Source organism: Mobula hypostoma, chromosome 6 (genome assembly GCF_963921235.1).
Source record: "Mobula hypostoma chromosome 6, sMobHyp1.1, whole genome shotgun sequence".
NCBI lineage: Eukaryota > Metazoa > Chordata > Chondrichthyes > Myliobatiformes > Myliobatidae > Mobula > Mobula hypostoma.
In genome coordinates, this window is record NC_086102.1 from 81,904,414 (window position 1) to 81,929,185 (window position 24,772).

A 24,772-nucleotide genomic window follows, 5' to 3' on the forward strand; every position below is an offset into this window, starting at 1 on the left:
ATGAAACAGCAGGCATTCCTTATCTTAGTATAATGGTGGCCTAGTGTGTTGGGACCTTTGGTGCTACAGGTTATATGCTGATGGTAAATAGGCACAAATTTGTTCAATTAAACTTGGTTGAAGTCCCCAACTGTGATTTGAAACATGTCAGGATGGATTGTTTTTTTGTTTGGAAGCGGTATCTCAAGCGCTTGATTATAGTCAGCCGCTGGTGCTATGTAAACTCTGGTGAGGATCACGGATATAAACTCCTTGGTAAGTAGAAAGGATGGCATTTGATCGTTAGTGTTCAAGGTGAGGAGAACATGAGTTCGACAGAACTGCCACATCGGAGCACCTGCAAAGGTTTATCGCGAAACACAAACTTCTACTTTTGCAGTGATGCAGCCAGTCAGGATGCTCTCAATTGTGCCCCTGTAGAAAGTTCTTAAGATTTGGGGCCCATACCAAACTTCCTCAACCGTCTGAGGTGAAAGAGGCGCTGTTGTGCCTTTTCACCACACAGCTGGTGTGTACAGACCACGTGAGGCCCTCGGTGATGTGGATTCCAAGGAACTTGAAGCTGTTTACCCTCTCAACCCCAGATCCATTGATGTCAATAGGGGTTAGCCCATCTCCATTCATCCTGTAATCCACAACCAGCTCTTTTGTTTTTGTGACATTGAGGGAGAGTTTGTTTTCTTGACACCACTGTGTCAGAGAGATGACTTCTTCCCTGTAGGCCACCTTGTTATTGTTTGAGATAAGGACAATCAATGTAGTGTCGTCAGCAAATTTAATTAGCAGATTGGAGCTGTGGGTTGCGATACAGTCATGGGTATACAGAGAGTAAAGGAGAGGACTCAGTACGCAACTCTGAAGGGCTCCTGTATTGAGACTCAGAGGGGTGGAGGTGAGGGTGCCCACTCTTACAACCTGCTGGCGATCTGACAGGAAGTCCAGGATCCAGCTGCACAAGGCAGGGTCAAGGCCGAAGTCTCTGAGCTCCTTGTCGAGCCTGGATGGAACTATGGTGTTGAATGCTGGACTGTAGTCCAAGAACAGCATTCTCACATAAGCATCCTTATTCTCCAGATGTGCAAGGACATTATGTAGAGCAGTGGCTATTGCGTCATTTGTCAATCGGCTGTGTCAGTAGGCGAATTGTAGGGGGTCCATTTTGGGTGGTAGCAAGCTGCAGATGTAATCCTTGACCAGCCTCTCAAAGCATTTGCTTATTATTGAGGTGAGTGCAACAGGACTCCAGTTGTTCAGGCACGTTACCTTGGTCTTTTTTGGTACAGGAGGGCACTCTACGCTTGGAGAGGGAGAGATTAAAAATGTCTGTAAACACACCAGCTGGTTGTGCTGCTAACGTCCTAAGTACTAAGTACAATAATGATAAAATAGCAGACAAATCATTCTTTTTTCAAAGCAGTAATTCTCTGCTTCTGCCAATATCCTCATAATTCTCTGTAGACTCTGAAGTGTATCTTCCCTGTAAATGTGATGACCATCATTCCGCACACTACTCAAGATGTGGTCTTGATAGTATTGTAAACAATTTTACCCTAATCTCCCTGATCTTTTTTTCTGTATCTTGGTTAGTAAACAAAAGCATCCCTTATGCCTTTCTAAACATCTGATCTGTCTGCCCTGCTATTAATAGATGTACACTCCAACGTTACTCCATCATTCGCATCTCTTATTATCCTCATATTATTTGCATATGTCCCTTGCCTTCTCATTAAATGTATTACCTCAAACTTCTCTTCAATAAATTCCATTTGTACTCAAGAAATTAAATGATCTCCGTCTTGTTGCAGTGTAATCTTTCCTCCTTGCTGCTAATTGCAGCTGCAGTTGACATTTCTTTCACATATTGTATTACTGTCTGCTTACACGGTTTAGTTAAACAGACTGCAGACATTCTACAATCTGGTCAAAGTGAATGCCCCAGGACATGAAAATTTGCCTTTCATACACAATTTTTTTTCTCAGGATGGTTTTTGTTAAGTATGCATGGAACAGTGCGATGGAGATCCCCTTTGAACTCACCCTGCTATTTTGATCATTTATTTCCCCTGGTATTCCTTGGTGGTCTCCTATCCAGGGGCTAAGCAGGCCTGGTTCTACTTATCTGAGACCTCACAGAGAGCAGAATGAGAACACAAGAACACGGGAACTGGAACTGGCCATCTGGCCCGTTACTCAGTGTGATCATAGCTGATCAAGTTCTCTTCTATTTCAGATATTCATTGCCCTCAATCCCAAAATCTTTCAAAAGTGTACCTCCCTCCACTTTAACTACTTCTAATGACCTAACCCCAGCCTCCCTCTGGAGTTCAAAGCTCAAAGTAAATTTATTATCAAAGTGTATGTTGCCATATACTACCTTGAGATTTGTTTCCTTGCAGGTATTTAAGGGAAACAGTACAACAGAATTTTTAGAAAGAATATACATAAACAGACAAAGACTGATGAGCACCAATATGCAAAAGAAGGCAGTCTGCAAATAGAAATAATACTGAGAATATGGGTTGTAGAGAGTCCTTGAAAGATAGTCTGTAGATTAGGGATCAGCTCAGAGTAGTGGTGAATAAAGTTCAAAGTAAATTTATTATCAAAGTACTTCTGTCACCATATACAACCTTGAGATTCATTTTCTTGCGGGCATACTCAGTAAATCCAATAACCATAATAGAATCAGTTGAAGACTGCACCCAACGAGGCAGAAAACTAGTGTGCAAAAGACAGCAAACCTTGCAAATATAGAAGAAAAAAAACAGTAATAATAATAAATGAATAATCAGTAAATATTCAAAACATGAGATGAACAGCCCTTGAAAGTGAGCCAATGGGTTGTGGGAACAGTTCAGTGATGGGGCAAATGAAGTTGTCCCCTCTGATTCAAGAGTCCGTTGTTTCTGAACCTGGTGGTATGAGCCCTGAGGATCCTGTACCTTCTTCCTGATGGCAGCAGCGAGAAGAGAGCATGACCTGGGTGGTGGGGGTCCACACAGTTTTGATGAGTTTGTGATGGTTGTAGAGAAACAGCTGTTCCTGATTCTGCTGGTGTGGGACCCAAGCATTCTGCACTTCCCACCCAGTGGTAGTAGCAAGAAGAGGGTATGACCTAGAAGGTGGGGGTATTTGGTGATGGATCCATACATCTTGGTTTTGAATGAAGCTATGTCCCCTTGTTTGAGACAGTTCCACTAGTGAAAGCATTGCTACATAGCTCAACCCAGGGGGTTGAGGTTAGTAATTATCACTTGGCAAGGCAAAATCTGACAATGAAGTCAAGAATGTTTTTTTTTGTTTTGAATCAACACGCTGCCAAACATAAAACTGATTATATTATATTAATGGCATAGCACAAATGGAATAGATTAAGAGTGCTGATATATTATTGAAGATGTATTATTCAAATGTAGATTGCTTTTAGATATAAGACCTTTCTGTCCTTCACATTATCCCCAGATCCGGTGACATGCCACCAGTGGTTAGTACTATAACTAACTCTGTATGAGTTTCTTCAAATCCACATTAATACTGTAATTGTTGGGGCGTCACGTGATGATGTGGGATTGAGACGTGTAAATCCAGCTCTCCCGTAAAAAATCAGCAGAGTACCATTTAAACAAAGTAAAGTTAATAAATACTTTCCGAAAACTACTTATAAACTTCGTAAGACTACTCTACGATATGCCTCGTAAACCGCAACAGAAGAAATCTGTTGTTGTGAAGTCGCCGCGAGATGGGAAGAAAAAAGGGCCTACTGCAGCGATGGAGCCTCGGATTCAGGTTGGATCTCCTTCGGAGGAGACGCATTTTATCTCTGGCATAGAAGAACAGGGAGCAATGGCGGTGGTAGCGGTCTCTCGGAAGAAGATGCCGGAATTGCGCCTGCGCAAAGAAGTACGCATGCGCAAATCGACACAACTTAAACTACAAGAACCGACGGCCACTGCAACTGAAAGTGACTCAGAGTCAGAATTGGATACCACAGAGAATACAGATGAAGAAGAGGAGGAAGAACTGGAAGAGACTGGAAGTAAAGGAGATGCCGGAGACATAAGAGAGGCTTTATTGCAATTAACGGCTGAACTAAGAAAATTAAGAACAGTGCTTAGAGATGTGAAGATGTGCTGTGATAAAGCTATGAAAAGACAGGATAAAATGGATAAGAAACTTCAGAAGATGGAAAGAACAATGGAGCATATTAACGATAGAGTGGAAAAAACAGAAAATAATGTGCTTGTCTGGAACACGGAAAGAAATCGACTCCTGGAGAAAGTGGACGTGTTGGAAAATTTTAGTAGATGTAATAATATTAAAATTGTTGGTCTTAAAGAAGGTATAGAGGGAGATAATCCAATAGAATTTTTTCAAAGATGGATCCCGAAAACCTTGCAAATGAAAGAGGAAGACCGATCAATTGAAATTGAGCGAGTGCTTAGAGCTCTAAGACCAAAACCACAAGATGACCGATATCCACGATCAATTTTAATAAAATTCTTAAGATTTCAAGACAAAGAAAGGATTCTACAGGCGGCTGCCTAAGCTGCCAAGAACATTACCATTTCCACTATTTTTGAATGCTGTTGTATTCTTCCCCCATCAGAGATGACCGTACAGTCAAAGGTGTTGGTCAGATCTGTGCATCAGATGTGTATTCGAAGACGTATCTCAGTGATCAATCACAATATTAGGAAATGGGTCAAAAATAGAGCTCAGCATTGGATATCAGCTGTATGCATATGTGGGAGCTGCAAACAACTTTATTAAAAACATTCCCCCCCCCCCACCCTGGGAGTTACCTGTTATATTTCTGGGAATCTGCCATTAAGTTTCAGTTGAGAACATTGAACAGTATAGCAAAGGAACGTGACCTTTGGCCCACTATTTAACTAATTAAGCCAACAATTAAAAGCCTAACCAAATTAATCCCTTCTAGCTACACAATGATCATATCCCTCCTTTCTTGGCATATAAATGTGTCTATTCAAGAGCCAATTAAACACCTTTATTGTGCTTTCATCCACTCCCAGATTCAGGGCAGCCTCCATTCTCTGTATAAAGAAACCTGCCCCACACTTTCCTTTGAATTTACCCCTTCTCAGCTTAAATGCATGCTTCCAGCATTAGACTTTTCAACTCTGGGGAAAAAGATACTGACTGTATTCTCTATCTATACCTTTTCGTAATCTTATCAACTTGTATCAGGTCTTTGATTGAGAGAAAATTATCCAAGTTTTTTCCAGTTTCTCTTTATGGCACATGTCTTCTAATCTAGGCAGCATACTGGTAAGCCTCTTCTGCACCCTCTCCAAAGGCTCCACATCCTTCCTTTAATGGGGTAATCAGAATTGAATGCAATATTCCATATCTGGCCGCACCAGAGTTTTGTAATTTTGCAACATAACTTCCTGACTGTTGAACTCAGTGCCTTGACTAATGAAGGCAAGCATGCCATTTGCCTTCTTTATCGCCCTTTCAGGGAGCTATGGGCTTGGACCCTATGATCTCTCTGTACTTCAACACTGTTAAGGGTCTTGTAATTAACAGTGTAGGTTGCTGCCATCAGCATATGTGTCCCGTAGCATAACGATGAGATCAGTGCCAAACCTCACATACTAAAGGCCAGAAGTGATCAGAAGTTTGACAAGGACAGTAAAGAGTGAGGGAACAGTACTTATTGCACCCTCATAGTGGAAAAATAGCTATTTTTTTTTGGTCTTTCAGAAAACCCAGCACAATTTTGTTTAGAGATAATGTTGATAATGACTAGTCACCTAATAATGTGCTGTGTGCTACACCACTGGCGTTTAGAGCAGCAATGAAGGTCTTCCATCTCTGGTGGTGTTCAGGACTTTCTTCAGCTTCCTCTCAGTTCTCGCTACTGTCAGCCTCTGGATGGAGATTCAGGAGTACCATCGCACTCAGATGTTCTTCTTTTCCGTTTCTGTAACAATTTTGTTTTACCAGTCAGAGTTTTAGCCCTGAGCTGAACCCCCGAACCTGAGGACCAGTGGACCACTCTGAGTCTGTCCTCTACCCTTTGTACTGTTTGGCATGAGTGACCCTACCAAGAGCCAAAGCATAAAGCCTTGACCACAGCCAACATAGCTCTCCGGGTCACAGGGACACACAAGCTAACAAACTACGACAAGATTGTGGTCCTCTTGGAGGGATAACGTTCTGTAAGCTAAGCTTATTCTCCTCACTATTAACAACATCAGCAATTTTCATGTCATCTGAAAACTCATCATCCCTTTGTCTACACTTAAATGGCTGGTCCCCCCATTGTTTTCCTGGCTATGCAGATGTTGCTTGCCTGGTGACGTGCTCACCAAACATTCTATCGACGGTGTCTTCAGAGTCATGGGATGCTTTGTCACGAGTCTATCTGCAGCTTCATCTATGTAATACAGCCAGTCAGGAGCTGCAGCTCGACACAATTGCTGTATTTATCATTAGGGACATTGGAAGTGTTTCTCATTTTCCATGTTTCAGCGTAACATTACATGGGGCTGAGTTGTTCCTGCTATGAATTATCTTTGGACTAAGTCCTTAGTTACTCAATTTGATTTAGTGTACTGATAATGCTATGGGTCATTCCTCACTACTGCAACTTAAAACCTCTACCTTTTACTTAGGAGTGAAAGCAGTAAGGAAAGGTGGAAAGACCTGTACGTTGCTTCTCACCAATCTGCTGCCTTCACTGTCATGCATTAGTTTCTGAATTGTCACTGTCGGCTACAGTATACCACTCAACATTTCTAGATGTAAGTCTGTGTCAGTGAGAATAATCCAATGGCCATTGATTGGCTCGGGTATGAATGATTTTACTTGGAATTTTCACACTGTAAGGAGTACCTGAAAATGGACTCATTTAGATGGACACATAACGTAAAGATTTTTACTCATGTATGTAAAGGATGTAAGAAATAAAGTCAATTCAATTCAATTCAATTCAAAACAGGTGCTCTATTTCAAACACTCTAATGGGAAGAGGTTCCCAAGCAGACAAAGAAAAACGTATTTATTTGTGCTTTAAGTTTATGTAAAGATATGCAACTTTCTCACTTACCGCTGTAAACCTCTGGCCCATCGGCTCAATGTGAAGGTTGAACATTCGGGATTGAACTGAGAACCTTGAGTCTATGCATCAGATGCACACAATCCCTTATGTAAGTGGAAGGAGCACACCACTTCACAAACACCCACCCTTCCTGCCTGTCTTCAACAACTTGCCCCATCTATGGGAGAGTCTGTGGTTCACACATTCGTTTCACCAATCACCTCAGAACTCACACAGAGTGGAATCAAGTCATCCTCAAAAATCTATTAAAGATCTTAAGCAATCCCTAATCGTCCTGAAAGTCCTTTTGAAGCCACTGTGATAATTTGATATTACTGAGGAACTTGATAGACCACTTCCGCAGGTTGCTAAAATTTAATCCTATCAGTATTGGACTGGAGTCACGTATTAAACTGGGCAGTTGTTTCAGCCATTCTTGCCTGAAGGCAAGAGTGACGCTATTATTTTTAATGCCAATCAGTATGGTCATTTTCACTGATTATAGGACTATATCACTTGTGCAATTGCAGTGCAACTGTTTGATCCCCTATTGGACTTGCAGTCACTGGGTGAATATCTGATGCTAATACGTCTAATTTCTAGAGGCATTTGCTCAGGCATAATTGCTTAACTGGTCAGGGATTATAGGTTAGGTTGTGTGTGAAATGTCTAAATTGAACCGACTAAATCAATTTGATAGTCCCAATGTATAAACAAAAATTTAAGAAAACATTATACACAAATACTGAAAAAAGTGATCTTTAATTAAGCATGCAAACACGAGGAAATCTGCAGATGCTGGAAATTCAAACAACACACATCAAAGTTGCTGGTGAACGCAGCAGGCGAGGCAGCATCTCTAGGAAGAGGTACAGTTGATGTTTCGGGCCGAGACCCTTCGTTAGGACTAACTGAAGGAAGAGTGAGTAAGGGATTTGAAAGTGGGAGGGGGAGCGGGAGATCCAAAATGATAGGAGAAGACAGGAGGGGGAGGGATGGAGCCAAGAGCTGGGCAGGTGATTGGCAAAAGGGAGATGAGACGATCATTGGACAGGAGGCCTAGGGAGAAAGAAAAGGGGGGGGAAACCCAGAGGGTGGGCAAGGTGTATAGTGAGAGGGACAGAGGGAGAAAAAGGAGAGAGAGAGAAAAAAAAAGAATGTGTGTATATAAATAAATAAATAACGGAAGGGGTACGAGGGGGAGGTGGGGCATTAGGGGGAAGTTTGAGAAGTCAATGTTCATGCCATCAGGCTGGAAGCTACCCAGATGGAATATAAGGTGTTGTTCCTCCAACCTGAGTGTGGCTTCATCTTTACAGTAGAGGAGGCCGTGGATAGATGTATCAGAATGGGAATGCGGTCCTTGCCCATCCTCTGGGTTTCCCCCCCTCCCATTTTTGTGTACAACTTGTCCTCTCTGCACTATCAATGTGACTGAATCATGAGATCTGAAATGAAAGCTGTCAAGAGGTAAATATCTTGCATTGGAGGTTCCAATATACTTTGGCACTTAAATGCAGTTTTCAGAGGTCTTACATACTTTGTGAGATTATCCACTAATTCTTTGACTTTAAAGTCATTGCAGATGCTGGTGTTCCTCATGTTGTTATAAATATACCCATCCATTTACCATATTTAGTTAGAAGCACTGGGAAAAAAGGGTACTTTGTTGATGAATTTCAGGATTACAGTGGAGGATGGAGTTTAGAAACCAGAGCTGAGTCTTCAATTTGCATTTTAAAAAGCACATGTCGAAGTTCCTTTACTGTTGGATTTTTACAGTGAAATTTCCTTGCTTATTGTCTGATAGTTTGAATTCCAATCTGTAATTTGCAGGCAAGAGTTCAACCCATCATTCCTTGATAAGACCATAAGACCGAGGAGCAGAATTAGGCCATTCAGCCCATCGAGTCCACTCTGCCATTTCATCATGGCTGATACCCGATCACACTCAACCCCAAACACCTACCCTCTCCCCATATCCCTTGATAACCCAGCCAATCAGAAATCTACCAACTTCCACTTTAAATATACCCCCGGTCTTTACCTCCACTGCAGTCTGTGGCAGGTTCACTACTCTTTGGCAAAAAAAATTCCCCTTCCTTCTGTTCTAAAAGGTTACCCCTCAATTTTGAGGCTGTCCTCTAGTTCCAGATACCCCCACCAGAGGGAACATTCTCTCCACACCTAACTTATCTAGTCCTTTCAACGTTTGGTAAGCTTCAATGAGATCCCCTTGCATTCTTGTAAATTCCGGTGAGTACGGGCCCAAAGCTGTCAAATGCTCTTGTATGTTAACCCCTTCAGTCCCAGAATCATCCTCATGAACCTCCTCTGGACTCTCTCCAAAGACAATATATCCCTTCTGAGATAAGGGGCCCAAAGCTGTTGATTCACCACTCTTTGGCTAAAAAATTCCTCCTTACTTCTGCAGCCTGATTAGTGTCTTATAAAGATTCAGCATTATCTCCTTGTTTTTATATTCTATTCCCCTTAAAATAAAGGCCAATGTTGCATTTGCCTTCTTTACCACAAACTCAACCTGTGAATTAACCTTTTGGGAGGCTTGCACAAGGACTCCCAAGTCCCTTTGTTCCTCTGATGTTTGAATTTTCTTCCCATTTAAATAATAGTCTGCATTATTGTTACTTTTGCCAAAATGCATTATCATACATTTCCCAACACTGTATTCCATCTGACACTTTTTTCCCCATTCTTCCACTTTGTCTAAGTCCTGCTGCAATCACATTGCTTCCTCAGCACTACCAATCCCTCCACCTATCTTCGTATCATCCACAAGCTTTGCCACAAGCCATCAATTCCACTATTGAAGAGTCCTGCCAAAAGTTTTCTGCCCAAAACATCGACAGTACTCGTTTCCATAGATGCTGCCTGGCCTGCTGAGTTCCTCCAGCATTTTCTGTGTGTTGTTCGGAATTCCAGCATCTGCAGATTTTCTCTTGTTTGTGATTGAATTCCACTATCTAAATCATTGACAAACAATGTGAAAAGTAGTGGTCCCAATACTGACCCCTGAGGAACACCACTAGTCACTGGCAGCCGACCAGAAAAGGTCTTCTTTATTCCTACTCACTGCCTCCTGCCTGTCAGCCATTCCTCTATCCATGTCAGTATCTTTCCTGTAATGCCATGGGATTTTATCTTGTTAAGCAGCCTCATGTGTGGCACCTTATCAAATGCCTTCTGAAAATCTAAATAAATGACATCCACAATCTCTCCTTTGACCACCCTGCTTGTTACTTCCTCGAAGAATTCTAACAGATCTGTCAGGCAAGAGCTGCCTTAACGGAAACCAGACTGACTTTGACTTATTTATCATTAGTTTCCAAACACCCCGAAACTTCACCTTTAATAATGAACTCCAACACTTTACCAACCACTGAGGTTAGGCTAACTGGCCTGCAGTTTCCTTTCTTTTGCCTTTCTCCCTTCTCAAAGAGTGGAGTGATATTTGCAATTTTCTAGTCCTCTGGGACCATGCCAGAATCAAGTGTTTCTTGAAAGATCATGACCAATGCATCCATTCTCTTTTTAGTAACCTCTCTCAGGACTTTGGGATGTAGTCCATCTGGTCCAGGTGACTTATCCACCTTAAGACCTTTGAGTTTGCCTTGCACTTTTTCCTATGTAATAGCAATGGTACTCACTCTTGCTCCCTGACACTCACAGACCTCTGGCACACTGCTAGTGTCTTCCACAGTAAAGACAGAAGCAAAGAACTTATTGAGTTCATCTGCCATTTCTTTGTCCCCCATTACTACCTCACCAGCATCACTTTCCAGCGGTCTAATATCAACTCTCACCTCCTTTTTATTCTTTATATAACTGAAAAACTTTTGGTATCTTGCTTTATATTATAGGCTAGTTTGCCCTCATATTTCATCTTTTCCCTTCTTATAGCTTTTTTTTGTTGCCGTTTGTTGGGTTTTAAAAGCTTTCCAATCATCCAACTTCTCACTCACTTTTGCTACCTTATCTGCCCTTTCCTTGGATTTTATGCAGTCCTCAACCTCTCTTGTCAACCACAATTGCTTACCTTGCAGTTTGAGAACTTCTGTGGGACATCTCTATCCTGCGCCTTGTGAACTATTCCCAGAAACTTCAGCCATCTCTGCTCTGCCATCATCCCTGCCAGTGTCCTCCTCCAATCCACCTGAGCAAGCTCCTCTCTCATACCCCAGTAATTCCCTTTATTCCATTGTATTACTAATACATGTGAGTTATGCTTCTCCCTCTCAAATTGCAGTATGAATTCAATGTATGATAGTGTGATGTTGCATAGGGATGATGTATGATAGGGATGTATAGATTTGTGAATGGAAGAAATGTATCCCAAAGTATCAGTGGCGTAATGATAAAAACTAATAAATGGAACATTCATATATCATGGAATGGCTGTACCCACTACCTACCCTCAAGGTATGAAGCTTGAAACTATTAACTCTTTCCACATCATTGACAGTTTTTAAACCAAATCTCAACAATTTTCAGATCTTGCCACATTGTTAAAAAGTCTCAGTTGGAAACATTACTATATTTTGACATGTTATTCTTTGCCCTTCTAGGTCATTTTTTTGCTTGTCAGTACATGTTTATATTTCTCTGCAGGGTGGAATGTCTGTGGATTCCATCACCGACCTTGATGATGATCACTCTCGACTATTGGAAGCGCTGCAGCTTTCACTCCCTACAGAAGTGCCAAACAAGAAAGAAAAGCAGAGAGACAAGAAATTAAGCCTAAATCCTATTTATCGGCAGGTTCCTAGATTAGTGGACAGTTGCTGCCAGCACCTAGAAAAGTATGGTAAATATTGCTCCAATTATTATTTATATTGTTCTGAGCTATTAAGTGGAATGTTAACTTTGAGTAGTTCTAAATGATTAGTTTTTAATTTGTTGAAAATTCATTAGTGAGCTAAGATGCAGCTAAGGCTAGTGTGGATTAGTGCTATCACAGGTGTCAGAATATCAGAATAAGTTAATAAAAATTCAAATTGGTCAAGCGGAAAATCAAGATGTAATCAATGAAAGTTGGAGCTATCTAAATTGATTGTCGAACAGCTCAGAGGGGGTGAATATCAACAATTGCTCCTTTATTAGAAGAGGCAAGTCTGGTAAGATCTTTTTTCAGCTAGTTGGCAAGAAAATTACCCTGTTCAGTCCATCTTCTGAAGTCCTCACGATCCTAGATGCCGGTTCACAATGCATGTTAGAAATAACAGACGGTCCTAAGCAGGGTGGAGGCTTTAGCTCTGACTGGATTCTGTAAATCTTTATAACAGAAACAAGTGCTCCCTAGTTAACCTTGCCGAAGCATACCTGACACCATGTATCTGTCTAACCAAGTGAAACATTTCGTCTGTTTTCTATCCACAAAACAGGATTTATCTGATTTGCCCAGCAGCCATTTCACAAACATTGGTGGAATGAATTATTTGCAGTCTGGCTTTATTATGCTGACCTTCCAGTGATTTGCTGTAACTGCTCCACTGACCCCATCATTTTAACGTAGCTGCAAACACTGAATGCCAGAATGATAGAAACTGGACCTCGCTCCAATGAACTAGTGGACCCATTTAGGGAGAAGCGCTGTCTCAAAAACGGAGCTTCTTTCCTCCTCCTCCTTCCAACGCATGAATCTGCGTTTGTCCAAGTCGCCACTATGGGTGTCCCTCAGACATGACATCAAAGCTGTTATCTTCAGCTGCTTAATCATTTACCTTCCTTCTTTTGTATGGAGCGGAGTTATGTGCAGCCCAGATTGGCACACAAAGGTTTTGACACCATCTGGCAAATTCCTGGAAATGAGTGTGCTATTTTAGTGCCAAGTCATGGTCATTATCAAAGGAAAGGTCAAACACCCTCTCTTGACACTCCACAATGCTACTGTCACAGAGACTGTAGTCATCAATAACTTGCTAGTGATGGTCATGTCAACACCCATTGAACTTGTGTTGATATGACTGACTTAGTACAGGCCACAGCTACAGGCAGGTGTTAAGCACTATATCTTTTTATAAGGCTTGAGCCAGAAGTGTGATGGAATTGTTTCCATTTCCATGTATCTCTGCAGCTTCAAAAACACTGAAGACATTGATATTGTGAAGGCAGAACAATTTGCTTTATTAATACAAAGCACTGTGCTGAAAATCTAATACGTCCCATGATATAATCCATTAGTGCTAACCCATCTTATAAAATAGGATTTTAAAGATTAGCTTCATTTGTCACATGTACATTGAAATTTGTCATTTAATTTGACGTAAATCAGCGGGAATAGTGCTGGGTAGCCCACAAGTGACGCTATGCTGCTAGCGTCAATATAGTGTGCCAGCAATTCACTAACCCTAACCTTTCATGTTTGGACTATGGAAAGAAACTGGAGCACCTGGAGGAAACCCATGTGGTCGGAGGAAGAACGTATGAACTCCCTGCAGACAGAGGGGAGAATCAACCCCCAATGTTACAGCTGGCTGCTGTGAATTGTTGCGATAATGGACACACTCCCGTGCTGTCCTTACAATAAATCTACAGGGTCTATTGCAGCAACCTGATTAAATTGCTGCAAGAGTATTTTCATTCCTTTCCGGAAAGGTCTCAACTCCTTGATTTTTTTTTTCAGGACCCTGCAATATCACATCACTTCAGGAAAGCAGCAATTGTAAGAATAGAACTAATGTTCTGTATAATCAAGCAACTTTTGAGACTTTTTAAACTTAAAGGATTCTGCTCTCTAATATGTAAACATATTTAATCTAATTCAAATTCCACTGAATGAGGTGTCTTCTAATTCCTCCCTAACAGCATTGTGGGTATATGCACACCTCAAGGACAAGATGGCAGCTCACCACCACCTTCACAAGGGCAAATAGGGAGAGGGGGGCAATTAAATTCTGGCTTCACCTGTGAAGCCCACATCCTTCGAATGAATAAAAAACTTTACCATTCTGATGAAGGGAGCACCATTTGTTAGTCTGCCTCTATCTGTTAATAATCTTATCTTGTGATATATTAGGATATGCTGCTGACCTTGGGTGTTGCCTGTCTAGAGTTTCCATGTTCTTCCCATCACCTGGTTTCTGCCAGGTATCCTCCACTGTCTAAAGATCTATCGATTTGCAGATTAATTGACTGTAGTAAGTTACCCATTAGTGTAGATAAGTGCCAAACGGACCAAGATGGTGTCACTGAGCATATCAGAGATAAATAAGCAACACCCACAAAATGCTGGAGGAACTTAACAGGTCAGGCAGCATCTATGGAAATCAATAGATAGTCGATGTTTTGGGCTGAGACCCTTTTTCAGGACTGGGAAGGAAGGAGGAAGATGCCGGAATAAAATGGTGGGGGGGTGGGAAGGGAAATGAGGCTAGATCGATGGTGATAGATGAAGCCAGTTGGGTAGCAAGGTCAAGGATTGGAGAAGAAAGAATAGGAGAGAATGGTCATAGGAGAAAGGGAATGAGGAGGAGATCTAGATGAAGTAATAGGTAGGTGAGGAGAAGGAAAAGGTCAGCATGGGGAATATGGGAAGGGGGGGGATTTTATTTACCAGAAGGAGAAATTAATAGTCAGATATAAATAATTTGTCTGATAAGGGCTACAAGTAAAATGGAAATAAAATGGAACCAATAGGGTTGTTCTAATGATAGCCTGGATAAACCTGATGAGCTCAATGGCTTTCTTCTGTACAAACCAGTGTGTAAGTCATGATATACTCTGTAATTATTTCCTGATGTTGTTGCAGGTCTTCAAACAGTAGGAATATTCAGAGTTGGTAGCTCAAAGAAAAGAGTAAGACAGGTAAGATCCAACTGTTTGCCCTCACAGGTGATTCAGAAGCATTCTGGAAGTAAATCAAGTTTGATCCAACTTCCTATGCACATGATCACTGCCAGCAGAAAGAAATTGATTATGGCCTAAAAATCAGATTATGTTGTGCAGCTTATTGAATTGATATTTGATTGAAGTGGGATTTTTTCCCCCAAAAGTGAAACACATATAAGACCTTCTGCAGTTTGTTTAGAGTAAATCCAGAAATTGGATTGGCACTTCACTTGCACGTCTTGTGTGATTTCTTTGCTGGACATGAGGCATATTGTGCCATTACACTTGTAGAACTCTGCCATCAAGTTGAACCAGATTGTCCTGGGCCTGCCTTCTGTTAGAGCACAATATTGGACTGAATTTCCCCATAACTCAGTCTCACATATACCTCTTATCCTCCAGACCTGGGTCACTTCCTAGCAGCACACTTCTGTTGCTTTGGGTACAACTGAAATTTCAGAGGCAGTGTATGCAAATGCACTGTCATTTCTGAGCATGCAGTCCTGAAGCTTCTACTGACTGATTTATTTGCAGCCTTTCAAATGGGTGAATAATGCAGTGATCTTTGTTTTAAAATACATGTCCAAGTAATTCAAAGTTATCCCCTAACTAAATACTGCAGTACTAATGCTCAAATCAACCTCTCCAGTTGTAGCCATTTGACTCACTGCATCCAATGGGCACTCATCCATTTTAATCCCATCTTTTAGCACTTGGCCCAGAGCTTTCTTCAGTGTCCAAGTGGTTGTCCAGAACCTCTTAGATGTGTTTAGCAACTCTGCTTCTATCAACTTTCTCTGATCTCTCCAAGTAGTCAGCCCTTGCTGGATGAAGAAGTTTCCCTCCAGATTCCCTTTAGTCTCTTTCTGCTTACCCAAAATCTACTGTACAGTATATCCCTTATTTTTTTTCCTGTCTGATAAGAAGTCGATACCCCTCCAATGTCATATCCCAAATTCTTGTCCCCTCTTAGCCTACTGTGCTCCTGTGAAAACGGACCTAACCTTTCCAGTCTCTCCTAATCGCTAAAATGGTCCATCCAGTCAATGTCCTAATCACTGAAATGACCCATCCCAGTCTGCATCCTCTCCAACGCTATCAGATCTTTCCTGATAAAGGGTCTTAGCCTGAACCCAACTCTTTGTTCCTTTCCATTGACGCTGCCTGACCTGCTGAGTTCCTCTAGCATTTTGTTCATGTTACCCTGGATTTCCAGCATTCGCAGAGTTTCTTGTGTTTATCACGTCCTTCCTATAGTAAAATGACCAGAACTGCATGCGGTACTCAAGTGGAGGTCTAACCAATGTTTTATAAAGTTGGGCCATTATCTTTCATGCTCTCGCATTCAACGCCTTGACAAATAAAGACCAATAATCCCATACACCTTTGTATTCATACTACCTACATGCACTAAAGTCTTCAAGAACCTTTGGATTTGAACTCCAAACTCGTCAATATTCCGTTGGAACTTATTTTTAATGCTGTACATCCTAGACTCCAGTTAGTTTTCTTAAAATGCATTACCTCATGTTAATTAGGATTAAACTCCGTCTGCCATTTCTCAGCCCATTTTATCAACACATTAATATCATCCTAACACTACCCTGCACATTGTCAACAACTCCACCTATCTTGGTATCATCTGCAAACTTACCCCCTACACCCACATTCAAGTCATTCATGTACAGTATGTTACAAACAGCAAAGGTTCTAGCACTGATCCTGTGAAACACCACTGGTCACAAACATCCAATCACAAAAGTATCATTCTCTGTTTCCTGTTGCCAAGATACCGAGTCCTAACCTTTTGGACCAGTCTCTTATTTAGGGTCTTTGTTGAAGGTTTTATTGAAGTCCACATAAACAACTTCTACTGCAATGCCCTTCTCAGTACACTTAAGTCACCTTCTCAGAAAATTCAATAAGATTGGCCCTTGACAAAGCTGTGTTGACTATTTCTGATTAATCCCTTCCTTTCCAAGTGGTATTTCTTGCTGCCCCTCTGAATTTTTACCAACAATCTCAATACTACTGATGTTAGGCTCATAGGTTTGCGTTTGGTAAGGGTTTCCTGGCATTGAGTGCAGAGCTTCATTTGCTGAAAGCAAATCTAAAATCTTAATTTCATTTATGACAGAATATATGGCATTAAAACATATCAGAATGATTTTTGTGTATTCTTTCCTGTCTATATTCTTCCTTGTGCTTTGTCACAATCACAATAATTGTGTCCATGTAGCGCGATATAACATGGCAAAAGAATTTGAAAAGAAATAGAAACCAGATGGATCTCCAAAATGTTTTTTTGCATTATTGTCTATTGCCATTCCAACAAATTTGAAAGTAATAAATCATTTTTGGAGCCTGTGAGAAGTAAATGGAGAAATTGCAGATAATGTTTATGTATGGGTCTGGTTTCTTGTGTCTAGATGTTAATTCATATTATATTATCCATCATAAATGTACAGAATTGGACCCCACTGACTCATAGGGATCAAGAAGGAGTATTTGGATGGTATTGAGAATCTCAAGACTGGGTATCAGGAGTATTAAGGGCAGATGAAGCACAACACTTCACTAACTACTTGCCCACCTCATCAGGGTCTGTGGTTCTGCATTGGCCTCGTCAGCCAACTCTGAACCCACAAAGCAAAGTGGAAACAAGTCACCGTTAACCCCAAGGGACCCCCAAAGAAGATGAGTTTGTTTTTATACACCATTCTCTATTTTTTCTTTATTGCCAAGCAGCATTCTTTACCTGTCTCTTTCTCACATTCAAAACATGATCTATTGTGATGACGAAGGAGTTGCATGATTAAAACGTCTTAAGGTTACCTCATATTATTATCTGAAATAAATTTATTCAACTTATTTGTGGGTGAATCGACACTAGTTGCTTTCACCATTTCCCTTCAAGGCAGCTGTTTCAAGCAGATAATGATATTGAAACTCATTAGTTCTGAGTATCCACCCATCCCACCTTCCTTTAAGTATAGGCTCTTGCTATGGTTCTGTTCTGGGCCAAGTGATGCAGCTCTCCATCATCTGTGTTGATCAAGCTTAGAGCATTTCAGGAGGTATTAAACTGAAGGGAATCTTTGTTAAGGTTTTAGGGCATGCTGCTGGGTATCTGTTTCCCAAGCTACTGATAATCCTTGAAATGATATTTCCAAACTCATGTTGGATATCTTCTGTAATTTAGTTTCTACCCATATGCCCCATATTTTTTATAATGGTTTCCATTATTCATTGGGTCACTTTTGCTCTCTGTGTTAAATGACTATCATATGTTATGACTGTGATCAGAGTCACCAGAGAGACTCTGAAACTGGTGGATATAGAAATCTTTATTCCGCACAACAAGCAGGCATCATTTGGAGAGACAAACTCATCTTCTTTGGGGGTCCCTTGGGTCCCTGACCCAATATTCCATGACATTTTTTTTAATATGCTGAAAATCAAAGGTAACAGCAGGACAATTCTATAGTAACAATGTATCCACAATGCTTCTTTTGAATTACATATAATTTTCAAACACCCAGATCTTCACACCAACACTCCAGACACATAAAATAAATGTTAATCACCACTGTCTCTGAAATACATTCATGCATATGCAGACATCTCAGATCAATGGGGTGTTTCCTGGTTTGCTATCGATGCCAGTCTGCAGCTCCAAGAGCACTATTGTTCTGAGCTCTATTTTAACTCAATCTGCAATCCACATTCAGATCTGAAGACTGATTGCTGTTGAAATTAATATTTGCTATATTCCATAACTCCAGAGTATGCCCTAACTACTTCTCTAGTTACCATGGTATTTGGTGATTTCTGGAAGGTTACTGGCAGAGCTTCTGCACCATTCTGTCGAGCTTCCTCAGTAATCTTCCAATGACTCTTAACCTCAAAACATCTTAAACTGATTTGCTTTTTAAAAGCCATATTGTTCGTACAGTAATGTGAATAGATTTAAAATTCACTCTTGGGTTCCCATTCCAGATGAAAGGTATCACTTGTCCCTGCCTGGGACAAGAATGGCAGCAAAGCAAAAATCCATCTTCCATACCATAATTTACTTCTCCTTTCCTCAGGTGTGGTCATAATAAAACCCAGATATTTTATTTTTAGCATTGACTCTCATGCCAAATTCAATTAGAATATTTGCTATGTGATTTTAGTACCTGCCAAGCCTACTTTTGGTATTGGCTGTGTTAATTTTGCCATTGACTCTTTGAGCTGCATATTAATCAACAAGGTCTAAGATCCCAATCCTTCGCTTATATGTGTATGAATTGGTCCACTGAATTTTGTCCCTTAAAATGCCAGTTGCATTGCACTTGTTCTCTGAAGGAAGTCTATTGTTTCCTCATTGTTTTAGCTACATCCAAGCATTACAGTTCCATAATGACAAGAAGGAAAAATTTGCTCCTTTTCACATTTGAACATTTTGTTTGGGTTTTCATAACCTACCTTGTTCTTGTAATATCAATTAATCTAAGGTTATACTGATTTAAGGGTGAATTTTACTGATTACAGACATTGATGCTCGCTTTAATTAACATTGTTGTACTATGTTTCTCCTTGCTTTCTATTATCCAATAACACTTTACACTGGACATACATCCACTTACATTTGACTCTAGCTAGAGAATGCCCCCAGTTCATTGGAATGAGTTATTTGCATTTCCCCTTCATTTGTATTTCCCTAATTACAGGACGTACAAGATAGCTGTCTCTGTTCTTGTCTGTTGAGATGAGGCAGTTTGCAGTGGCAAAAGTCTTATCACCATCAGCTTTGAACATGATCAATAATTTAATGTCGGTGGCCCTCTGCAATAGTGCATGCCATTATTCAAAAGTTTAGGGAATGGTCATTCTGAGGGGTGTAGATTGGAAAGTAGTAGCTCAGAGGGCTGGGCTTCCCTGGAGAATTGTAGCCCAGGGGAGAAGTAGCTGATGCGGTGGAAATGGGAGTTTTATGGGTGAGAGCTAGGAAAACTGGAATCAGGTGATTGAAACCTGGTAAAAGGGGAAAAGGACTTGGGTGGACATGGGAATCCGGATTTACTGCAAAATGCTTCCAGCAACATTGCATTGTTTATTCTATTGGGCCTTTCAGTCAGTTTATTGAAAAAAATCTAGCACGTAACTAATTTTAGCAACTCTTTAAAATCCCATATGCAACAGAACAGCTCTATTCTGTGAAGTTATTTAGTGTGATCTAATTGTAATGTATTTATTCCAATTTGAATTCTGCTATAGTTGACTCAGATGCAATAAAGACTTCTGCTAAGTGTTTTTGTTCATTCTGCCATATAGTCTTTCTATTGGATCAAAGAGGGTCCACCTACTAACCTCACCAAGAATCAGAAAAAAATGGAACATTTTCTCCATTGTTATACCTTCACCCAACTTGCTAGGTTTGAGAACAATGATTCATTTGTGAAGAAACTCTTTACAAAACGGACATGGAGCGCCTGGTCCTCACAGGCAGACGAGCAACATTGATCCAAAAGAACCATGAAATTGTTGTGTTTGCAAAATTGAAACCCTTCTTTCATTTGACTTTGATATGATTGATAAAATAAGTCTCAATATATGGCTTCAATCAGAGGAGAGAACACCAAATGAAGTTGTTAAAAAGTAGAGCCAAGGCCATCTTCTGAAAATAACCCTTCAAGCCAAGCGAGCAACAAACAAAATGGACTTTCACGTTGAGCAATGAAGGTGGCAATCCCTGAGCTATTTGGTGCCAGAACTGTGTGGAATCTCTGAATGGTTGCTATGGGAGAAGCCAAGCCACTTTGTTTCTCTGCTTATTTGTCATGAGGGTATTGATGATAGAATTCAACTCTGATGTGTCTGCCAAATGAACTTTTGTGGGTCTTTCTCTATGCCTTGTCTGATGTCCTTCTCATCGACTCAAGTGGAACAGAAAATTGGACAAGTGTATGCAGGTCCTCCTTGGACTACTAATGCCTGGCTTATGGACAGCATGTACATATAGGTGAACACTTGGGAGACTGGTGGGTTGGATGGGGGTGGATTTGCCAGCTGCAGCAAGGTTGCATGCTGCTTCTTCCACGTGACTTCTCTCACCACCTGAGCCACAACAATTGGGACTGGGTAGAGATGAGCAGAGCTTGGAGCAGTGAGCCAACTCAGTTGTTCACTCACTGAGTCAGTGAGGCCGGCTGTCAGCCACTGATTCCAGACTTGCTTGCTCCCCTGTCACGGCTATTTCTCTAATTCTCTCCAAGACACTGTTCTTATTTATTTCCAGTTCAGGTTACAGTACTTGTCAGGAACAGAACTGTGTTATATCCTGGGACTGCCTGTAACAGTGGCAGAAGGTGGACTGAGACCTGTTTTATTTTTCTTGGCTGACATCTTCAGTTCAGAAAATGCGTGAGGATTGTAAGTGTGAGAACTGAAAATGCCACAGTAGTGCAGTAGTGAGTACTTGTTTGAAGCACAGCAGGCCAGCACTCTTCCATTCTGAGAAATTTGGCATGGTATTGGTTGGATTTTAAACACAAAATAATCTGCAGATGCTGGGGTCAAAGCAACACTCACAACACGCTGGAGGAATTCAGCAGGTCGAGCAGCATCCGTGGAAACGATGAGTCGACGTTTCGGGCCAGAACCCTTTGTCAGGACTGTAGGGGGAAGGGGCAGAGGCCCTATAAAGAAGGTGGGGGGAGGGTGGGAAGGAGAAGGCTGGTAGGTTCCAGGTGAAAAACCAGTAAGGGGAAAGATAAAGGGGTAGGGGAGGGGAAGCGGCAGGGGGATAGGCAGGAGAGGTGAAGAAAGAATAGGGGAAAACACAATGGGTAGTAGAAGGAGGCGGGACCATGAGGGAGGTGGTAGGCAGCTGGGGGAGGGGGCAGAATGACACAGGGATAGGGGAAGGGAGGGGGAGGGAATTCCCGGAAGTTGGAGAATTCTATGTTCATACCAAGGGGCTGGAGACTACCAAGACGATATATGAGGTGTTGCTTCTCCAACCTGAGATTAGCTTCATCACGGCAGTAGAGGAGGCCATGTATGGACATATCTGGATGGGAGTGGGAAGTAGAGTTGAAGTGGGTGGCTACTGGGAGATCCTGTCTGTTGTGGCGGACGGAGTGGAGGTGCTCGACGAAGCAGTCCCCCAGTCTGCGTCGGGTTTCACCGATGTAGAGGAGGCCGCACCGGGAGCACCGGATGCAATAGATGACCCCAACAGACTCACAAGTGAAGTGTTGCCTCACTTGGAAGGACTGTTTGGGGCCCTGAATGGTGGCAAGAGAGGAGGTGTAGGGACAGGTGTAGCACTTGTGCTTACAGGGATAAGTGCTGGGTGGGAGATCTGTGGGGAGGGACGTGTGGACCAGGGAGTCGCGGAGGGACCGATCCCTGAGGAAAGTGGAGAGGGAAAGATGTGCTTAGTGGTGGGGTCCTATTGAAGGTGGCCTTAGTGGTGGGGTCATGTTGGAGGTATTCAGATCTCTCTCACAGACAGTATACTGTATATGGCCACCTGGATTTTAAATATTTCTCAACCCTTTTTAATGACCCAATGATTCTGATCGTTGTCTGCAATTCTTATCTCCCCGGCCATGTCCATAAGATCTCCACTTCCAGCATTTCTTCCCCAATCTGAATCCCTTCACCTGTTGTGAATACAGCTGTCTTAACACCAAATGGAACACACCCATCAAAACCGTTCTGTCTCCCTCCTGGCCCTTCTCTTTCAAATCGCCTCTTAATCTCTACTTCTTTGACCTAGTATAGATCAACAGCTCACAAGGCTCAGAAATACTATTAGATGATGGAAATAATTAGGAAGATGCGTGGCTTGGGTGGTTGATGGATGGGTTGAGTTGTTCTCCGATCTTGGCAACTTAAGTGCAAACATCTCATCAGCATGTGAGGAAATAACATTAGTGTGCTGCTGATTATACACTGACGATGTCTCCTCGTATGGTGACAAAACGTTTGCAAGTAAATTACCAAGAGCGGAGAACAACTCAACACAACCATCAACCACCCGAGCTACACATTGTGTGAACGACTTCCAATGGCTCTGGGCATCAAATGCTCCAATGTGCTCGCCGTGATGAGGCTAAACTCAGGTTGGAGGAGCAACACCTCAAATACCGTCTAGGTAGTCTCCAGCCCCTTGGTATGAACATAGAATTCTCCAACTTTCGGTAATTCCCTCTCCCTCCCTTCCCCTATCCCTATGTCACTCTGCCCCCTCCCCCAGCTGCCTATCACCTCCCTCATGGTTCCGCCTCCTTCTACTACCCATTGCGTTTTCCCCTATTCCTTCTTCACCTTTTCTGCCAATCACCTCCCTGCCTCCCCTGCCCCACCCCTTTATCTTTCCCTTACTGGTTTTTCACCTGGAACCTACCAGCCTTCTTCTTCCCACCCTCCCCCCCACCTTCTTTAGAGGGCCTCTGCCCCCTTCCCCCTACAGTCCTGATGAAGGGTTCCGGCCTGAAACGTCGACTCATTGTTTCCATGGATGCTGCCCAATCTGCTGAGTTCCTCCAGTGTGTTGTGAGTATCGGTTGGATTTATTGCCTTAATGCTGGAGGAACTCAGTAGGTCAGACAGCATCTATGGAAATGAATAGGTAGTCGACGTTTCAGGACGAGACCCTTCTTCCAGACTGAGAAGGAATGAGGAAGATGCCAGAATAAAAAGGTTGGGGGAGGGAAAGGAAGCCAGCTGGAAGTTGATAGGTGATGCCAGGTGGGTGGGAAAGGTGAAGGGCTGGAGAAGAAGTAATCTGATAGGAGAGGAGAGTGGACCATATAGAAAGGGAAGGAGGAGGGGACCCGGGAGAAAGTAATAGGCAGGTGAGAAGAGGTAAAAGGTCAGAGTGTGGAAGAGGGGTGGGGTGGGGGGGGGAATTTATTTACTGGAAGGAGAAATGGATATTTATGCCATCAGGTCGGAGACTACCTAGACAGGATAAAAGGAGTTGCTCCTCCACCCTGAGGCTGGCCTTGAAATAAGAGGAGGCCATGGACCAACATGTTGAAACATGAATGGGAATATTTACTTTCTGTATTATTTTCTAATACCGAAGCTTGTTAATTAGGATTTCTGTAGCCCAACACCTTCATGTGGGTTGGTAATATGTTGTGAATAATGAAGAGAGAGCACTGAGGTAGCAGCTGAGCAGTACTCCAAATCTGACTAAAGAAAACAATACTGTGGTGAAGAAGCAAATAGTCATGTCTCCCAACAAAAATGCAGAACATTTTAAGAGCTCAGAAGGTCAAACAACATCTATAGATGTAAAACGTGTATGTTGATGTTGCAGTCTGAGGCCTTTAACCCTGAGTCATTGGGGTTAAGAGGGAAGAGGAAGATTGTTAGTATATTGCAGTGCAGGGGCTGGGTGAGGGGCCATGGGAAAGAGGGTGGGATAGAAACTGATTAGTGATTTCCTGAAGTTGGAAAATTCAAAGTTCATTCAGTTTGGTAGTAAGCTACCCAAGTGGAATATTAAATGTTGTTCTTCCAATCTAAGTTTAGCATCTCTGTAGCTGAGGACGGAGATGTTGATGTGGGAGAGGAGAGGAGAAAGGAAAGTGAAACTGACATGCTGTTCTCAGCTCCAAGATGCCCATTGTGGACATAGCACAGGTCCTTCACAAAATAGTCGCCTAGTCCCACTCATTTCACTAATGCAGAGGGGGCCACATTGCAAGCACTGAATGAAAAAGATTGGATTGGAAGAGGTGAAGGTGAACCTCTGATTTACCATCAGGTGCATACTTGGGCACAGTTTTTTGCATTAAGTCAGCTACAAGTTGCTTTCCTACCTTTTATTGATATTAAAACCACATTTGTAGG

At 42.0% G+C, this 24,772-nt stretch overlaps 1 protein-coding gene across 5 annotated transcripts in view; it reads left to right on the forward strand.

Annotated features, from left to right (window-relative positions):
* Positions 1-24,772, forward strand: part of LOC134347583 (rho GTPase-activating protein 6-like) — a 551,475-nt gene that overhangs the window by 476,610 nt on the left and 50,093 nt on the right. For all 5 annotated transcript variants that reach the window (XM_063049931.1, XM_063049934.1, XM_063049932.1 and 2 more), the window contains exons 5-6: positions 11,696-11,891; positions 14,835-14,890. In XM_063049931.1, the coding sequence (XP_062906001.1) occupies positions 11,696-11,891; positions 14,835-14,890 (252 nt within the window). The remainder of the gene's footprint in view (positions 1-11,695; positions 11,892-14,834; positions 14,891-24,772) is intronic.